Source organism: Alexandromys fortis, unplaced genomic scaffold (assembly GCF_014885135.2).
Source record: "Alexandromys fortis isolate MF-2015 unplaced genomic scaffold, M_Fortis_MF-2015_v1.1 scaffold_255, whole genome shotgun sequence".
In the NCBI taxonomy this organism is placed as follows: Eukaryota; Metazoa; Chordata; class Mammalia; order Rodentia; family Cricetidae; genus Alexandromys; species Alexandromys fortis.
The window spans coordinates 1731540-1752403 of NW_026068158.1; the positions used below are offsets into that span (position 1 = coordinate 1731540).

Genomic DNA, 20864 nt, shown 5'->3' on the forward strand with positions numbered 1-20864 from the left:
AATTAAGTTCAACTAGAAACACAATATTGTTCCTAGCACTATAATTTCATTTCCATGTGCAAGAGGAAACTCTTGGTGTTCTTTAACCTGTTTCAAGCAGTGCCATCCCATGAAATTTCCTGTTATAAGCCAGTCTGAAACTTATTAGAGTTCTCTGGTTAGACAAACTAATTGAGCAGGTGACACTACACAACTTTGTTCATTCCCTTTGGCTTAATATTTAAAATGGGTTTCAATCAGATTCTGTGGAAGCCCCATCATATCAGACAGTTGGTAGTATCATGTGAGACCTGAGGAAGGGGTTGGCCAGAACTGAACTTGACTTTAATACAAGACCATGTTCTATTATTGTTTAACTTTGGGTATTTCTCCCCTAGGAGGAGGACAGAGGAGAACTAACCAGCTCCAGGACCAAGGTAAGAGGGGAGTTTTCTTTCAAAAGAATGGGTTCCATCCATTTGAAGGAAACCCCTCCCCCAAATATTTGTTAATCCCTTTTTCTTTATAAATTTATATTTTTTTAACCCACCAGCATTAAAAAATCAGATTGCTACCTATGTATAGTAGTTATTTCAATACCCACTTACAAATTTTAAAACAGGATAAAAGGGAAACCTTCACATAAATCATAATAGTTGTATGTTACTGCATTCATTTTTTCTCTCCTCATTAAATATCAATACCAACTTCCATTGAGATTTAAAGTCTTTAGTTGTTCATTTCTCTGTATATAGAATATTCATAGTGATTATTAATTAAAACATGATAGACAAGATAGTATAAAATTATTAAACTAAACTCCAAAATATTTCTCACAAAGTACATTGTTATCAAGCAAGTTTTTAATAAAAGTTTGTTATAAATTTAATAATATCTATTTTTTAAATAACATCAGGATAAACTATCAAGCTCAAGTAATTTAGACTTCATAAGATTTTTTTAATGCATTATATGGCAATTATACCAAAAAAAACATAGGAGAGGAAAATATTTTCTTGAGCACTCTTTCCAGCTGCTGATATACCCTTCCCCACTGGCTTCTTGATGTTGACTTTCAATTACTTCCATGGTATGTTCACCTTCCTCATTATTGTCTTTGGTATCTTTTTCACATTGTTTTTCCACAAAAGAGTTCCCAAGGGAAGATACACAGTTGTTTTCTGACCCTCACATGCATGCTATGGCACACATGCTCCACACACATATCATGCACACACACACAATGAAAACAGAAAAATAGAACTTCAGCTTTGTCATTTTGAATCTAATTGATAATAATTATTGCACATTTTAATGTGTTTGTGTTGTGAACCCTGTTTTCTAAAAGGTAAGGAATTAAGGGTGCAGAAAGATAAAGGTTCCATTTGCAAAGCAGTTGTCATGCTGGCCTTATTCGGGTTCTCATAACCCTAGGAAAGAGTAAAATGCATAATCCCAGTTTTTCTACAAGGAAGGGAGGCTGAGACAGAATCTCCAGAACATCATGAGCCAGCTAGCTGTGCTTACACAGCTGTGAACAACAAATAACACTGTTTCAAACATGGTAGAAGAGGAGGCTCACTACCCAAGTACATCCTCTGACCCCCACACAATGCACTACTACACACTCATTTACACACATGAGCACAAAGGTCATATAGGGACAAAATATATGTTTAAAATAAAGAAGGTAAAATAAGCAGATTATTACCTTTATGGATAAAGGTGTAAACTCAATACTATCTTTATGAACGGCAAAACAAAGTTCTTTGACCAAAAATTCTCATGTTCTTCTTTTTCTGAGCCCACACATTGCTCTTAGCACTGGAAAATACAGACACTCTCCTTTCTTTAGCTAATCCTTTGTAAACAACAATTTTATCACTCAGGCTCCTTTTTCTGTTTTTACTATTCTTTCACCTAGCCAAAACCCAATAAGAAAGACAAGATTATGAGAGAAAATGTATTAACACAAATATTATTTTGTATAATAAGCTCCAAATACTTGCCTACTGTAAAAAAAAAAGCCTAAGATACTATACTAGAAAGAAAAGTTGAAGCTGTTCTCACCCAAGAATTTTCTGGGAATTCTGAAATATTTGAAAGTGAAAGTGAGCCAGACACATTTTGTGAGCTAAATATAAAATATGAAGTGAAATAAATTTCAGTCAAGTCAGACTAAATGTGCACATGGCATTTAGTCTTTATTAATGATAGATATGACATTTAATTTCTCTAATGACTGTATTAACTATTCCAATTAGTAAAGTTAGTGACAAAAGTCTTATCTAAAAGTGTTTTATGGGAAAAATGTAGCCAAATTAAGATAGATTTGCAAAACATCTTACCTGGGCCCTTTATTTTTAAATATAGATGAAAATATTATATTCTCCTTGATGCTAAAACACAAATAACATCTGATTTTATCATGTCTACTGTAGAAACAAAGTGCATGAATCAGCAATAATCCCAATGAAACACCATCCTCTATTATTTTATAGATAAATTACCTCTCATTATTCTTATAGAGTGTTAATATTTCATTATTAATATTTTTGCCAACATTTGATAAAATTTTTGAAGCATTTTATTTTAGAACATACTTCATATCATATAGTTCCACAAGTCTGTTAGTCTCTACAGCAGAAAGATCCCTTCTCATGGCCCACCACCTTAGTCTTCTGCTTTATCTGGGTCCCTCAAAAGTATTTCCATGTAGTACCAGTTACTGAGTATCACATCTATGCCTTGTTTTGCATCTTGACTGAGCTACTTTAGTCCCATAAGATATGGCTCTCTAAGGTTCTGCTATCTAAGCACAACACAGATTAAATTGCAAACAAGTCTATGACTGAGCTGTGACTGTAACACACAGAAGTAGTTATCCTTACATGATCTGAGGTTACTGAGAGAGACCTTATGAAAGTGGTTCAGATAGTTAAGCATGGAATATTGGTTGAATGAATAAGTCAGTAAGTGGACAAATAAAAGATGTAGAAAATGTGAGATGAATAAGGAAAGAAATTACCAATTAAGGGTCTATTCAGTTTGAAGTCAATCCTAAGCAAAATACTTTTGGAGCTATCAGGAATCTACTCTGGCTAAAGACAGAGAGGATGTGCATATAAAGGCTTGGTGTGCTGAGTAGATTCAACTCCAATGTTAAGTAGGTGTTCCCAGTGAATAGCATTAAACTTAAAGCCCCACTTTTCTCATTTGTTGAATAGAGTCAGCCTACTCATATGATAGCAATATTACACTTTAAAAATACACATAGGCCTTGAATTTCAGAAAAGTTACAGTAACACCTTGAGGCAATCACAAATCCTGGAAGCTGTTTGTGAATATGCCAAATCTCTACAAAGAATAGAGTTCATTCTGACTTTGGGTGCTAAGGGAGTGAAACAGACAGTGGACCTGGTGCTAGGTGATAAGTCCAGTATTACAGAAATGAAAATGTGAGTGCAGGCACACTTTTCAGAATCATGATTATTAAACATAGTTAAGCATAGAAAAGGAAGAGAAGCAAAAATTCAACATCAGATTGGGTTTTGCGACGGTCTTGTTATTTTATTGTATGTTATTCCATCTGAGTAAATTTTCCTATCTAATATAAAAGATCAGAAAAGTTTCTTGTGATGATATTCTTAGGAATTGAAAAGTTAGAATTTAGATAACTGAGAACATCATATTGTAAATATACATCTTATTTCAACGTTGGGAGAAAAGGCTGTGCTACCATGTACTTAAATCACCACTATAGAGTTTAATGATATCACTTCTTATAGAAGATTGACTGCAACTGTTCTGCCCATATTTAAGAAGTAAGTGTTGGATTGACAAGATCATTTGCCTTTCAGGGTTTACATGAAAAAGAGTGTAATAGCGAGGTCAGAGATACCAACTTATTCATGCAAAGTAGATATACGTCAAATGCCCCCACAGCTTAAACCAGTAAAATCCCACCAAGTCTGGCAAGCTTCTCAGGAAAAGCTCAAGTTCCTCAGAGAGATGTACCAGGATGAAAATAGCCTTTGCCCAGAGGAAGGTGCTTTGACAAGGAGCAGGTCATCAAATTACTTGGGAAAGAGCACTGGACAAGAAGGCAGATGACTCCCAGTCAGCGGTGTTTTGCTGGACAAGTCACCTAACTGTCATTAGGCCTCCACGATCATATCTGTGAAGTGAGAAAGGATGATAACCTCTAGTCTACACATTGACTAAAAAAATTCTCAAGATTATAAATCCTTAAAGCTGTCATTTAAACTTTTAGGAAACATGCAATGATATAAAAGAAATATGACCTGTGGTCCATGGAATATAAATCATATTAGGAAGATCAAGGAGCAGAATCTAGAAGGTAGAAGAATCCAAAGTTCAGAACAGAAGCAAGCTTACTCATCACAGCAAGGCTTAGACATTCATGGCATCATGTCGTAGAATATCCCACATTCAGTGAATGACAGCAACCACTTTTTCAGTTTTCTGAACTGTACTGTAGACAAATAGTGACCTTATCTTGGAAAGTAAATTCTGTCCTGAAAAATACAAAGCATCTTCCAAACCAGCTGGTTATGGCATCATCCAAAGCCACCCTTCATAACTCTTGCAGACAGCAGAAAAACTGAAAGAGGCAGAGAACACTCTAAAGCTGTGAAGCAGCCCCACTATCAAATGAAAATGACAGTATGTAAGATGGATTCCTTGATATTTTCTCAGTTTACTTAAATCTTCTCATCAATACATCACGTAGGTATTTTTTCAAATCTCTTTTATGATATGTTTATTTAATGATCACAAATAGGTGTAGAACCCTGATTATCACACCCAGACAAATGATAGGCTCAAACTTCTCTGATGAATATGCAGCCAGCATGGTATCAGTTTGGTTTTGTATCTCCTGTTTCTAATAGGCATGCATAAGAGAAGTCACAGTTAATTTTTAAACAGCTGTTGCTAGAGTCTAGTGCAGATATCTGAATCCATATGCATTACTAACTTTCCAAAGTCTAGAAACTCCCTGTGATCATGTGCCAACTACTGTGTGCATCTTTGTACATTTTATTGAGAAAACATCCAGTTTTCATCACATCCTAAGAGACCCATGACTGAATATCAGTTGCAAATTGTAATCTATTATCTAAGATTGACAATATGAAACTAAACTCCAAGAAATGTTGGTGAAAAGTAACCTTAAAATATTCAACATTAACATAATTAAGGGTCTGAGGAGAAGGTTCAGTAGCTCGAAGAGCTTGCTTTTCAAGCACAAGGACCTGAAATCAGATCCCTAGAACCCATTTTTTATATGTATATAAAAGAATTGGGCATGGTCATCTCTAACCTCAACGCTATTGGGGGCTGGGGACAGGAGGATCACTAGGACTTGTAGAAGCCAGCCTGGATCCAAGTTCAGTGAGTGACTGTCTGAAGGGAATAAGGAACTAGGTGATAGAAGAAAAGACCCAATGGAGTCCTCTAGGCTCTGCATGCAAAGACACCGATGCCTGTGTACACACATGTGTGCATACAAGTACACACATATACGCATGCACGCGTACACACACAAAGAGAGACTCACACTGTAATTAAACATCTTTCATACCACAATCTATAGCTAAGTGCCTGCCAGACAGCCTCACAGTAATCACAGTGATACAGTGATTCTTGAACACTAACCTCCTTCAGACTTACTCCTCAAATAAGAATTGGGCATGCACATTACAAAGAATAAACAACAAAAGATTTCTGGAAGCTAGTGCAGTAACTCTTCATTTGTTCAGCTCTCTGGGGTTTAATTGAAGCATAAAATCTGAAGATCTCCCTAAGAATTCAATTACACTTACTCTCCTGTATATCATCTAAACCAAGTGTCCTCCAGCCCTTGACTCAGGAGACTAAACTAAGACATCAGGCCAGACAACGTGTTCTGAACTCCTTGACAACAGCTCCAAGATTCTGCTTTTTCTTTAGACTGGAGTTGGTACAAAGTAGTAGAGAAAGTTTGGCTTGAACACAACAGTTCTATGTGTATGTACTACTTTCATTTCTGTGGCTGTGATAAAATGACAAAAAGAATCTTACCGGGGACAGGGTTTCTTTTAGTCCAACACAATAGACAAGTCTAGTTACAGTGGCTCTTGGGAACTCACTGGGATCTAAGCAAGAGAACACCAAGGAGCTGTTGACGTCACAACTGGAGTCAAGGTCAGAGAGAAATGAATATGTGCACGTCCTGCTCTCTTTCTTTATTCCCAGGAATGGTGCCACCCAGTTTCAGTCTGTTATCCCACGTTAATCAAGATATGTTCAAAGGCCAACCTGATTAAGCCAATCCCTACTGAGGTTCTTCTCTGCCCAGATATATCTAAACTGTAACAAGTTAACAATTCAAACTAACCATCACCGAGTCATAGAAAATATGACAGGGTTTGATTTGTTTGTTTCTGGTTGCTTGAATTTTACTAATGAGTTCCACTGCAGAGAATGTTAAATTAAAACAGAAGCATAGAGAGCAAGATGTAATTAAAACAACTTAAAGATCCTCTTACCCACAGAGATTTGTTATATTTTCATATAGTTTTTTGATAACATTGAAAATATGGAAAGTTTCTTTTCACACAGATTACAATGAATATGAATATCTATTTAGTTTTTCTTTTGGGTATTATATGATATACTATTTTGCCTATTGCTTTACATATTGATTTTAATGGATATAAAACAGTCATACGGATTATACATATTTTCAATTCTAAAACCTATGAAGCTGTATAGAATGCAGTTACGTTAATCTAGAAGAATTTGATAGAGTAGAGTTGGCTCTAAGCATGTAAATCTCTACAAACTAAGTGCTTCTGATATTTAAATCAAGCTTCTGTAATAGGTATGAACCCACAACTAACATAATACTTTCATTTAAAAATTGTTAATTTCCTTCTGTTCATATATAAATATACTATTGGAATTTTTATAAGGTATTCTGCTAACATTTGGTCTGATTTCATAGGATTGGTTTCCCCAAAGCAATCATCTTAAATTTCTTCTTAAATAGAAAAGCAATTTATTTTCCTTCTAGCTTTTAATGCTATCATAAGAATGCTAAAATGCCCATATTTTAAACTTTGCCTATACTGTACATCAGCTTATTTTTTATCTTTCAATATAAATTTACAAATGAACTTGAATTGTTTGAACTCACCAGGTTAGTTAGTGCCATGTAATGTTGAATTACTTTCCTGTGATTTTTGCATTTTTTTCTGTTAAAAATTGCTTAAAATTCTTTGCTGGCTCCAAATAAATTTCATCTTTCATATAATTTCTTATTAGTTCACACAAGTTTGATGGCTTTTGAAAACAAATATTTTAGGATTTGTTGGAGTCTTTGGAAAAACTGATTTAAATAAGTGCTGTAGCCACTACAATGCCAGATGTTTAAGTTGCATCAAGATATAGTGTGAAGAAAACTCTTCAGTGAAGACATCAGAGACTTAAAGCTGAAGAGAGATGTTTTTCATGTGTACTTAATAAAGGGGTCCTTCCACACCAGGATAATAAAGTACTGGTGTCTTACAGTCTAGGACAAAAGACTGTGAGCTGCATAAATTATGGCATCTTAGACAGTAATGAAATGCTTGTTCGTTAAGTGAAATGGCACTGAATTCCTTTCAGCTAGAGTAAAAACTTTATTGAAAACTATTCATCTACAAACAATATATGACTTCAATTTTCCATTGAAAGACATTTACTAAATCTAAGGATCTATATCATTTTACTTTCAGTTTTACTGATTCATTACTGTGACTGTATTTTAATTTTAAAATTATACTATTTTGGCTTGGAGAAGGGATAAAGGGGGTAAGAGCAAGCATGAGTAACTCAACACAAATTCCAGCACCCACATTAAAAACAAATGTCTGGGTATAACCATGTACCACTGTGCGGTCCAGAGACAATGAAATGGCTGAATTTTGTGAGCCATTAGCTTACTAACTCTAGTAGAAAAGTCCTAACATCCTCCTCTGCCCCTTCACACATTTACATACACAAATTTAGGACCAGTGAGCGCGCTCTCTCTCTCTGTCTCTCTCTGTCTGTCTCGCTGTCTCTCTCTGTCTCTCTCTGTCTCTCTCTCTCTGTCTCTCTCTCTGTCTCTCTCTCTGTCTCTCTGTCTCTCTCTCTCTTTCTCACACACACACACACACACACCATATATCTCCACTCCAAATACAATACTCTACCAAATGGAAGCATTAAAATTTGCTCCATTTATTTTGGTAGACATGGTATCAGCTGTACACTTCAATACCTCACCAACAGAGAAACAAACCACACTGCAGGATAAATTGTTTACAAATAAGAATCAGGCAGTAACAACAAGAGCATACATATCCAAATCCATAGAATTTGATGAGAAATCATTTGTGGAGTCACACGAGAAAAGTTAACTATCTCAGCCTAGGATAAATATGCCTGGTACTGGATAAAGTTTGCTTGCGTTAGACTCCTCAACACGAGGAAATACAAATATCTGCACCTGCTAGTTCTCATTTTGCACTTGGTTTTATGTGTCTCTTCAGTAATAACAAAAGCATTTGTTATCAATTATTGGAGTCTGAAAAAGAAGGTCAATAGGGTGGCTTTTCAAATTTTCATATTGGCGGAGTAGTTCCAGGACTAAAACCCCTTAGAATTTTCCAGAAGTCCTATAATTTATGCAGGGATTTGTGTCTCTTTCCACTGCAGTCACATTCCCTATCCGTAGTTCAAACTGAACATCCTTGGAGAGTAGTTCTTTCTTAACTTCCCCAGAGGCATAATACATAAGGCAAATGAGTGATTTAGGCGGGTCCTATTTGAGCCCACAAAATCTGTCATCTACAAACCTGTGGTCCTAGATAAAGCTCTTATATGCAGCAAGAATGTATCCAAAGGTTATTTTTCTACCACCAGCACCTTTTTCTTTATAACAGGAAAATCATTTATTTTCTTTTGACTTTAAGTTGCATTCAATACAAAGGGATAATTAATACAAGAAATGTCCACTCTCCTCATCTGTTCTGCAAAGCAGCCATCACAGCTTTCTTGATGCGTAGTTCAGCAAGACTATCCCTGACAATCGATAAGTGTTTATGACACTGGTTTTGGAGACAATGTCTGGAATGTGTAAATGAGTTTCCAATGCAGAAATAATATACTTGACAGCAAGGATTTACATTCTCTGCTCCTGACTAACCTGACGCTTACGCCCTCTGTAGTCATGCTTACCACCTTTCCTTAGCAGTTCTTCTAACACGTCAGCTGAATAAAAAGCACTTTTTAACGGCTCTCGTAAAATTAGTGAAGGAATGTTACATATTTTAGCTCATCTGATAATTGTTATCCTTACTAATTATAAAAGTAATTCATTTCATAAGACAAAACAGATTCAAAACGATGCACGTGGCTTACATTACAGTTTAAATAGCAATCCAAGGAGGCATTGAAACAACACAAATCTATTACATAAGAACATAACTTCTTTTGTCATGTAGTTGTAAATTAACTTGGAAAAACTTTGGCATACTAAATACACTATCTAAATAGTAAGGGCATTTTGTTTCTTCCACACTGTATTATTGAAGAACAGTAAATTGTATACATACCGGGATTAAGTACACTTTACCAAGGAACCACAAGCTTCTACAAGGGAAGTATGTGTGTTAATTGTGAAATGGGCAGTTGTTTAACTATTGGTCAAGTGTTTATATCTTATCAATTGAGTTGAGATGTATACTTATATGTATGGATAGCAGTGTGAAACTAAATTGTTTTTACATGGCCTATTTGATGGAATGAGAAAGAAAAATCTGAGAATAATTTTGCTGACAGTTTGATTCCAAACAATATCTTCTCAACATACAGATTTTTTTTATTCATTTCTTTATTTTGCCTTTTTGTTTCATTTTTCTTTTCTATTGTGCTGTGAAACTGTCTTTGGGTATGACTAATAACTCTGTTAAATAACCCTCTCATGAAGTGATTTTACTATTAATCAAAAGAATGTATGAACCAACATATGAAATAATTGGGATACCACTGCATTTTTAACATTCAAACTAATATAAATTTAAAACTAATCGTATAATAAGAAAAGTTCCTAAATACAAGACTTTTAATAGTTTTCATTCACTGAAGTCAAACTTGCCATTTTTGTGGGGTTTATTTTTTTAAAGAGCTAAACAAATTTAAGTTTGTTTTTTTCTTCACAATAGACTTTTTTAAAAAACTTAGACATTTCATCAGAGGAACCCTGTCTTGAAAAACAAACAAACAAACAAAAACTTAGACATTTCTTATCGTCACTGACTGTGTAGGGATGCATGCATGCATTTTAATTTGATCCTCTTGGTGATAAAATTGGCTATATGACATTGCTCAATTTAGAAAATATAGTAATAATTTTACTCTACTAATACACACTTGCTTCTGAAAGCAGGAAGAGCTAATTATTCAATCAGCATTTAAGAAATAGCAATCTAATTCTGGAACCCAGGCACAGTTTTGTCAGGAAATGTATACTTTCCAATCCAGAAATAGAAAAGCAAATCATTTTCCTGAAATACCAGGTACAAATTTTAAGAGAATAAGCATATGAACAGATAGTTTAGTGTTAAAATAGCCAAAAACTGTTACTGTTGTTAGGCAGTTAAATGATATTTTACTGTTAAATCATGCTGAATATACATATATTCACATGTATATGTATATTCAGCATATATGTATGTATATATATATGTATATGTATATTTGACTGACACTTCATTTGGCTTTAAGAAATCACCAAACTTAGTGCTTCCCAAACAACACAGACAGAACATTTGTGTCCACATTTCCAGAGTAGATTAAGCCACTCCTAACATTTAACAAAATTCTAGTTAAACACTGAGAAGTCCTCTTGAAAGAGTCAATGAGCCCCGTGTAAACTTTACTGTAAAAACAGGAGAAACCAAACACGTGGAAGGCAAAAATCTTATGACTCTTGGAGAATAATTAGAATAGAAAACACTTCTGCTATTCCTCCATAGAGACACTAAAAGCAGACAAAAATCTAATCTAGAATGGTTTTGGTAAAGATGCAGCGTGATGTCCTGGGTTTCAGTCGCTAATTTAAACAACCAAAATGGCCGGGCGGTGGTGGCGTGTGCCTTTAATCCCAGCACTCGGGAGGCAGAGGCAGGCGGATTTCTGGGAGCTCGAGGCCAGCCTGGTCTACAAGAGCTAGTTCCAGGACAGGCTCCAAAGCTACAGAGAAACCCTGTCTCGAAAAACAAAAATAAATAAATAAATAAATAAATAAATAAATAAATAAATAAATAAATACAATCAAAATGGATTCATCATTCTGATTCTAAATTGCATCCACTGTTTAGGAACAAACCCAAATTTGACATGAGAACACCCCTAAGAGATGTCGCTGTCTCCTGCCTAGCCTCATGAAACTCAAAGAGCCTGGAAATCTGCAATTCTGAGAGAATTCAAAGCACTGAATCAATAAACCCCACAAACAATAGAGGGAAGAATAATCAGGCCATATTCTTTATGAATAGAAGTACCGGATTAGCAGGTTTTGTTGTGGTTTTTGTTGTTGTTGACTTTTTTAATGACATTTTGCTTTTCTTCAAGGAATGAATTATTTCGGTCTCTTTTGGGTCATTGACATTGTTAGAAGCAAAGGAATTCAAGGTGTAATTATTTCACCATTATTAGTAAATACAAGTTTATCATAGTTTTACAAAAAAAAATCAATGTAATCAGTTATCAGGCAATAACCAAAGTGAGTCAATGTGCACCAAGTACTGCAGGTTGAATGCTTTTGAATGAGTTGCAGTTGCCTTCCATTTGGAGTGCTGTGTACAGAGCTGCCAGATAGCAAATGAGAGGTTTATTTAGCGTTCGGGGGAAGCTTACAAAAGAGCTAAGTCCTCATTCCTTATAATATCTTAACAGCTCTACAGTTTCTTACAAAATATGTTTTATCGTTTCAAGAAATGCTGTTAACCTCGCAGTTTTAAAACTGAATGAACAAGGCCTCTTGGACAAATTGAAAAACAAATGGTGGTACGACAAAGGAGAATGTGGCAGCGGGGGAGGTGACTCCAAGGTTAGCCTCAATGTCACGAAGCGGGTAAACAGTATGTCAAGTAATAGGTGCATCTGCTAGGAGACTTATGGTATATCTGCTCATAGATGGACTGTCAGTCAAATACCTTTAACATCTTTTTACATCTCAAGAATGCAATTACTGTCAAAACAAAAATATTTGCAACTGTTATTAATTTGGTGAAACACTCATAACCCTGGTGACACTAAATGTGGGAACCTTTGGCTTTAAGGAAATGGGATCTTGTGGAGCTGGTTTTGGAAAGCAGGAAGTCTCTGAAAGAATGGTGTATTGAGCTGGGCCGTGGTGACCCATGCCTTTAAACCCAGCACTAGGTTTAAAGGCGGATCTCTATGAGTTAGAGGCCAGCCTGGTCTACAAGAGCTAGTTCCAGGACAGGCTCTAAAACTAAAGCGAAACCCTGTCTCAAAAAACAAAACAGAACAAAGAAAAAGAATGGTGTAGTGTTGAGTAAAAAGGGGAGAAAAGGCAAAGCTGACTTGTTTTCTACATTAATGAATGACCAAACTTCTACCAAATTTCCAATTAATATCAATAACTTGACTCCACCTTGATTTGTCTAGCATTCCAACCAGACAGCTTTCTTCATTATGTGGTTTACATAATTATTTTGCTTTCCATTAAGGGATGAGTCAGGAAACCATAAGACTACAAGGTAATATTAACTCATCTTTGTCTTCATCTCACACATACCATAATTTCTGCCTCATCATTTTTTCCATTTCTAATTAATTCTTTCAAAGAAAAATAAGAAAGTTCATGATTAGGAGATATTCCAACTAGTGACCCAGAATGTGTGTATGTGTGTGTGTGTGTTTGTGTGTTTGTGTGTGTGTGTGTGTGTGTGTAGATAAAGAAAACAACCTAGATAGGAAATTGTGACTGAGAATCCACCTTCAACCCCTAAAAACATAATTAAAACTTATATTATACCTTTAACAGCATAGATATTACTTAATCTAGAAAAGCAGAAGAATGCTTCCCATCCCTTAACAAGAAGAAAAGACATCCTACTTCTATCCTATCTTCAGGTTCCTGAATGAATTGTACATTTTCTCACAAGATCACAAAATATTTGTGGAATAAATATTTTGCCATGAATTCAGATACCATCTCTCTTAATCCTTTCTCTGATGCTATAACATAGTGTTTGATCTTAAGCAATTGATAAAGAAAGCACAACGTCCAAAAGGAATGGGCGAGGTTCTGAATACAATGGCAGATGACATCATATAACAGAGGAGGGTATAAAAGAATAAGAGGTGGAAAGGGTGAGAACCAAACCAGGAGAGACCAGATAGTAGAGGAGAGAATATGGAGATATTAGGGCTGCTCTCTTAGTAACAGCCTGCTTTTATGAGGACAATCCAACCCTCGAAGCCTCTCTTAACAGACTTAAACCCCTATGACCACACAGACCTCTTAAAGAACCTGCCACCACAGTGAAATCACAGTGAGGGATTAACTCTTAAATGAGTCTGGGGGAGCAAATCACATTTATATTATGGCATTAGATTAAAAAGTAATAAATAAATTCATTTTACATGTTTGACTCCAACTTCCCTAGAATTTTCTCATAGTTTTCATAAACACATAAATATATTTATGTTTGGAAACAAAAGTATTCCTTTGTAGACATTAGAAATGTCAGAAAATATGCTGTAATAACACCAGAAAACTTAAAATGTATGTGTTATAATCAGAAAACATTCTGTTTGAAGATCTTATAATCATACCCTTAAAAGATATAACAATGCTTCATGGATTATTTTTCTACAAATATAAATACCTGTTCTATTTTAGGCTACAAGAAAGATTATCCAGAGGAAAACAAAGAAAATACAAATATGTGTGGGTTGGGAAATCTACACAACAAAAATCACTATGCCTTAATTAATTAATCATTATGGCTTAATTAAATGAGAAATTTAACAACTGGGTCCGTGTCACACATCTGAGATATCACAGACCTGAGTAAGCACTTGTGCTCTCAGAATAAGTATATATCTAACTTTATTTTTCCTAAAAAAAATCTTTTGTTCTTTTAGTATGTATTATTATAGTATTCACAAATATGAATGAGAAGTTGTGTTCCAAAGCATTATTTTAAGTCTTGACAGGGAACGCTCCAAAGAGTTTTAAATTTTAACATAAAATGCTCACCTAAAATGAAATTGCAATATGTTTTGTTTTCCCTTGCGAGTTTAGTTTTCATATACATGCAAGGTTTACACCAAGAGAATAAGTTCATTGAGGTCTAAAGGTTAATAATACCTTAGTATGAATTCAATAAAATGCCCTATAAACTTGCCTGCAGGCAATCTGATAGAGGCAGATTTTCTCTTTTATAGTTCCTCTTCCCAAAAATTCTAGTTGTGTCAAGTTGACAAACTACTAACCAGGACAGCTACCACCATCGTGAATATAAGTACACTGCTCAGGTTTATACTGAGTAAATAGAATTAATCTTATAGTAAGGAAGCAAATGGCATGCTGTATTTTATCAAATGTATTCAGCATTTCTTAGATGTAAAGCACAAGACACCAACAACTTTAAAGATGTCCAGAGGAAATAAGACCATCTCCAGCAGAAGGAATCAAAAACCACCAGCCACTAATACTTAGCAAGAGAAGACCTCAGAATTACTACTGTCCACCAATTCTGCCTACTTTCCTCTTATCTCATGAGAAGGAAAAAGTAGGAGAATCCTTTTATTTTTCCCAAGTACCAGTGTTGAGGGAGAGCTGAAGTCTTCCTCTCTAAGATATTCTATATATTTAACATCGAGGGAATTGAAGATTGGAGAGAAATCTGTTATAAAACATCACTAGCTTATTTGTAATAATTTAAAATTGTAGTCACTGAACTATCAACTTTAGTTATGTTAATATGGTAGACTCAAGGCAGATGATTGCTTATAGTGATGTCATTTAAGGTCAATGCTGCAATTCAGAAGGAAAATGCAAGTGTAGCCTCATACTGTAAACCAGCAATTTGCATATCTTGTAAGGACCTTCTACTACCTAAACCTGTCCTTGGCCAATAATACTGAGACACCATTCTCTTTGTATGAACTTACTATGGAGTCAATTTATTGATAGATACCATCCACATATTATTAGAAAGTAAGTAGTCTCACTAGCTAAATCATAGTGAATGGCTGTAGCTTCTACTTAACTTGATGTTATCTCTATTGATTTTGATGGAGAAAATGAGACGGTTCTGGATTCCAATTGCTTGCCACGTGTATGGGGGGAAATTACAACTGATTTTGAAGCTCAACCAGCCAATAGTTTTGGATTCACAGTAATTGCATATATTTTTATTTAAAAATCCTCCTTAGCAGTATGTGCCTGTTACATAAAGCGATGGAGCAGGCCCCAGTTTTATGTCTGATCCTAACCTGGGCCTACAGTTCAAGACATACAACCTACTGTGGCCTTTGCTCTGTCACTTTGCCATGCGATTCTAATGTAGTTTTACTTGAATAACATAAAATAACATATATAATGTTATTTATGTTATTTTCCACGTGAAGAACTCCTGTAAACCTTGCCGTTTTGAAACTCAGTGAGGCAGGCGTCTTAGACAAGCTGAAAAACAAATGGTGGTACGATAAAGGTGAATGTGGACCCAAGGACTCGGGAAGCAAGGTCAGTCATTGCAGTTTGGGAACTCTTCTTGTGTGTAAAACAAACAGTAACTGGGATCGATTGTCCAAACTTATGAAGCCTTGAGCACTGAACTCTTCTGTCCAGCTAGCCATTGCCTAAATTCAAACTTAATGCCATAAATTTCAGCACAGATGCTGTCAAAAGAAATAAACTGCTCCTCAGTAGAAATGATTAAAATAAACTAAGATTAACCCTTATATAGTAACTATTATATATAATAACAGAGCTATCTTATATAGCAGATAATATTAACTATTATGTATACATTATTACAAAATTATATTAGTCTCAAACTTATTTATCACTAATCTTTGTCAGTTAGCTTTGTGTTTTGGAAAAGGAAACCATAAAATGTATATTTTAAAAGTTGATTTCCAAAACAGGAAATGAGAAATTGATCAGCAGCTATCCAGAAAAAAAAAGGTAAATATATTAAATAAAATTCAGGGTCATGGCACCACAATGCCAAGCATTCTGCCTTAGTTCAAAGAGGCCAGTCACATTTATGGTCTGACAAATCAATAAAATGAGCTTCCAGATCTATTATCTCAATAGAGATTATTTAAAAAAATCAGTATTGACACTGTGTATCCACAAGTCTTGAGATCTTTTGCTCTTGAATTTATTTTTAAAGATTTATTTATCTTTATCTGTATGGGTGTTTTAGTTGTATGCCTGTTCCTGCATTCTTAGAGACCAAAAGATGCATTGATACCCTGGATCTGGAGTTACAGACAGTCGTTAGCTGTTGTGTGGGTGCTAGAAATGGAAACCACATCCTATGGAAAAACAGACAGTGCTCTTAACCACTGACCATTCTACAGTTCCTACTCATGAATTCTTTACAGAGCAATGTAGAAATGTATAGGCTGAGTTTGCAGAGTGCAAAGTTATATGTTTATTCTAATTGGAAAAAAGATCACGTTTATCAGTGATTCAGCATACCTATACATACTAATAGAATATATCTAAGACAGGCTGGGGAATAGTGGCACATACCTTTAATCCCAGCATCCAGTAACATGTATGTGTGTGTATATGTATGTATGTATGTATGTATATGTATACATGTGTTTGCTCCTATTGCTCCTATTGAAGATTTTTTAAATTTTTTCTTTAAACTTTTTCAATATAGCATTTTAGAAAGAAAAGGAGCTACTGTTTATTCTAAGATATTGAAACAAGTAACATTTGCTGAGTTTTTATTAATTTTAGGAAGTTTCATAGGTCATCTTTCAAACCTTACACACAGTTAATCATTTTTGTCTGCCTTTGAAACAGTGAAATGAGACAAGCTTTGGCCGTATAATGAAACTGTCACTTTGTGTCCTACTGTAAAATAAGACATGCACAATAATTAAAACCATGTAACCTTAAAATAACATGACTAAGCATACAAATACATATATAAAGAGAGAGATAAATATATAAATGTATCGCTTGAATTAAATACTTTTCTTATATAACTACTGAAGAACTTAGATAAATTTTGCATGTAAGGTATTGTGGTATAGATGGTGACCACAAAACACCTTTCAGGGTGTCTTACTAAATTTTTTTAAATAGTGTTATATTATAAATATATTAATAATCTATGGCATTTTTAAGTTACTATCACAACTTAATATCTTTCAGTCATCTATTTGACTATTCCCAGATATAAAAATAAGATTTTATATGTACAATGAGGTTCTGAACTATAATATGCCTAAAATATTGACTATTAAGCATTTTAAGTGTCAATGGGATTAGAATTTTCAATCAGTAAAAGCATTTATAAATATGACCATACATAGTTTGTTTTTCAATTTGGATGTATTTTATTGAAAATTATCTTCAAAAAGCCATAAGTAGTGACATAAACCTGTAATCCCAGAACTTCAGAGGTAGAGACAGTCAGTCAGGAGTCAAAGCTACCCTTAGCTCTATAGTGAGCTAACCTAGGCTACATAAGACCCTATTTCAAAAATAAACATCAAATTAAATTAAAAACTTTAAAATACATAAAATTATGAATATTGCTAAATAGTATATATTTATATTTTATATGTTGCATATACAGCACTATATTGCATATAATATTGTTAAGTAGTATAGAAAATTCAAAATTGCTCATGAGGTTCCCCCTACGAACACACTGGAATAATAAATGATGCATGCTGTAATGCCTTATGACTTACACAAACTTAATAAGTTAACAATGTGACACTGATAGCCTAAACACCCCTAGTTCTCTAATTAAAAAATGTGGCATGATAACTATCCAAGAGTAGTATTAAACACTAAAAATTGTGTTTAAAGGAGGTAAAGCCCAAAGATTTTCTTCCACATATTCTGAGCATGACGTTCTCAAAGTCTAAATAAGACCTCTTCTGCCTCCTATGTAAATATATGAATGCTCATACATGGTTTAGTATAGTGATTTTCTTTACATATTTAGTAATGATAAAATGTTTGGATTTTATTGAATGTAATTATATTAATTTGTTGGTAATTATCATAATTTTCTTCTCCCAAGAGCTATAAGCTTTATGTTTACGTCTATTTACCTGCATCAGTGACTTAACCTGAAATAGTTCCCAGTACAATTAAGCATTTCCTTTAATAGGCTACTTTGAATGTATGTGTTCTTTTACCTTTTCGGTGTGACATTCCCATAGTTAACTGGAATATCTTTATCCTCCCTAGGACAAGACGAGTGCCTTGAGCCTGAGCAACGTAGCAGGCGTCTTCTACATTCTGGTTGGCGGCTTGGGCTTGGCAATGCTGGTGGCTTTGATAGAGTTCTGTTACAAGTCCAGGGCAGAGGCGAAGAGAATGAAGGTGGCAAAGAGTGCACAGACTTTTAACCCAACTTCCTCGCAGAATACCCACAATTTAGCAACCTATAGAGAAGGTTACAACGTATATGGAACCGAAAGTATTAAAATTTAGGGGTAGGACTTAGGGCCTACGCCAGTGAGTGGGGGCTGCATCCTGTGAATGCAGTGTTGTGACCTGTCTTGTCCAGTGGTGGTATTGCTTGCTTTTAATTAGAGCTTTCTATTTTTGACATTTTCAGTGCACAGTGGTTCTGTTTTTGTTGGCTGCAGATGTTCTGTTTGAACTTTATGTTGCCAATAGATATCTGCATTGTAATGGTCAGAAACATGAAAACAAATTAGAATTGCTCCACAAATTGATGGAAACAGCGTAATTTCCCCAAAATCAGAGGAAAATTAAATTCCATCTGAGCTTTCCTAAGCAGAAACCAGTCAAATTTCTATGACAACTCATAAATGATAAGAAAAAAAAAGAACAAAACGTATTTTAATTGGTTAAAAATAAATCCTAGGGAGTTGCCTAGTTTTGATGAGGTTACAATGTTTTTTTTTTTAACAAAAATACATACATATAAAGGATCTCCATCATAAGGACTGCATGAATTTTGTTCCTAATCTAACATGTCTTCCATTGGCCAGTCATATTTCTATACTTAAATGCATTAATCCCTATTGTTTGTTCATTTTGGTTATGATACACATTTATTAAATGAGATTCAACTTATACAATTTCACTTATCACAGAAGCATTCTAAACAATCCAACACTTCTCTGTTTCTCCATCCAAAATGTCAGATACACACACACACATATAATTGCATACAGATATATATATACATATATATAGATAACATATACACACATATATGTTAGAGAAAAATGAAATATTTCAGTGAGTTATACATTATACATTTTTCCCATTTTTTCCACTTTGGTTTCTTTTTAAAAAGCCACATAGCCACACTTATATACTGTCCTCATGTCACAATAAAAATGATATGCATCCCAGGAAGTACAGATGGAAGTTAACTTTTTCAGAATCTAAACATCCACTTTTTTCCTCTAATGATCAAAGGTGGTTTTAAAATAAGACCCTAATGGATTTAGTATTGCTCTTCTGAAACCAAAACTCTGACAAAATCATTTTCTAAAATCATACATAATCGCCTAATGTTTGTTTAGATTGCATAATAAATGAGTCTTTGAATCTTCAAGAGACATACTTGAGGCAGCTGAAAGTCAAGACAAAAAAAAATATTTAGTAATATGTATATCTGAAGTTGTGCCAGAAAACCTGGTTGATTTGATATTTAATGACATAGAAACTTCTGTATTGTGTACTACTTTCTGAAAGACAGGTTGTCCCCACCTTCTAGAAACCTGAAGCTGAACACACATGCATAGTGACAGCTTCAGCTGATTTGTTCTCGATTTTCTGAAACTTGTAAAAGCTAAGTCCTCAGTTCACTCCAATAAAGCACAGTGAGCTTATCTTCAAATATGGTTAGGTCCTTTGAGAGAAATTACTTGAATATTCATGGAAATAAACTGAGACCGTGTCAAGGTTGATGGCCATTAAGAAAACACTTTTATCTTAATATTCGCTGAGTTGAAGAGAAATTTTCCAAATGGAGGAGCAATATCTCACCTGGGTTATTTGGAATGAATTCATAACGCATCTTACTTCTTGTGTTACCAAAAGTGAGTTTCTTATTCATTCCATTCATTTGACAAATCCAAGATGGAAAAGCAATATTCAAAATTTTTTTTTAAAAAATACCAGTGAATGTATTTATTGCAAAAGTCTGGTAAATTACTAAAGCATTCCCAGGTTAGAACTTTTACATCATAATGTTCTTTTAGTTGAAGCCTGTCACTGAAGTTAATCAAATGTTACCTCCTTTAAAGCTAAATTTGACCTTTTAAAAAACACATTTTGAATACAGACAAAGCACTCATAGTCATGTAAATTTTTTATTTTAAAAACAGTAACATTCAGAGTAAGCAAAAATAATTTGTACCTGCAGCAAAGACTTGAGAGTAAACTATTTTTATTTTACTGTCAAACTGATATGTTTTTCCCTCTTAAAAACTTTGTAGTGACTGACATGGCCACTCATGACTAGAATCCTAACATTTGAAACTCTGAGACAAGTGGATTCCTGCACATTTTAAGTTAGTCTTGGCTGTGAACAGATACTCTGTCTTGAAGGAAAGAAAGAAAG

At 34.5% G+C, this 20864-nt stretch overlaps 1 protein-coding gene across 2 annotated transcripts in view; it reads left to right on the forward strand.

The window, feature by feature from the left end:
- The window catches only part of Gria4 (glutamate ionotropic receptor AMPA type subunit 4), a 403578-nt gene that overhangs the window by 377326 nt on the left and 5388 nt on the right, over positions 1 to 20864 (forward strand). Inside the window, exons 15-16 of one of the 2 annotated variants that reach the window (XM_050127542.1) lie at positions 12007 to 12121; positions 18506 to 18640. In XM_050127542.1, coding sequence (XP_049983499.1) covers positions 12007 to 12121; positions 18506 to 18640 — 250 coding nt within the window. Of the gene's footprint in view, positions 1 to 12006; positions 12122 to 15681; positions 15797 to 18505; positions 18641 to 20864 lie in introns of both variants that reach the window. The other variant, XM_050127540.1, reaches the window with a different exon arrangement.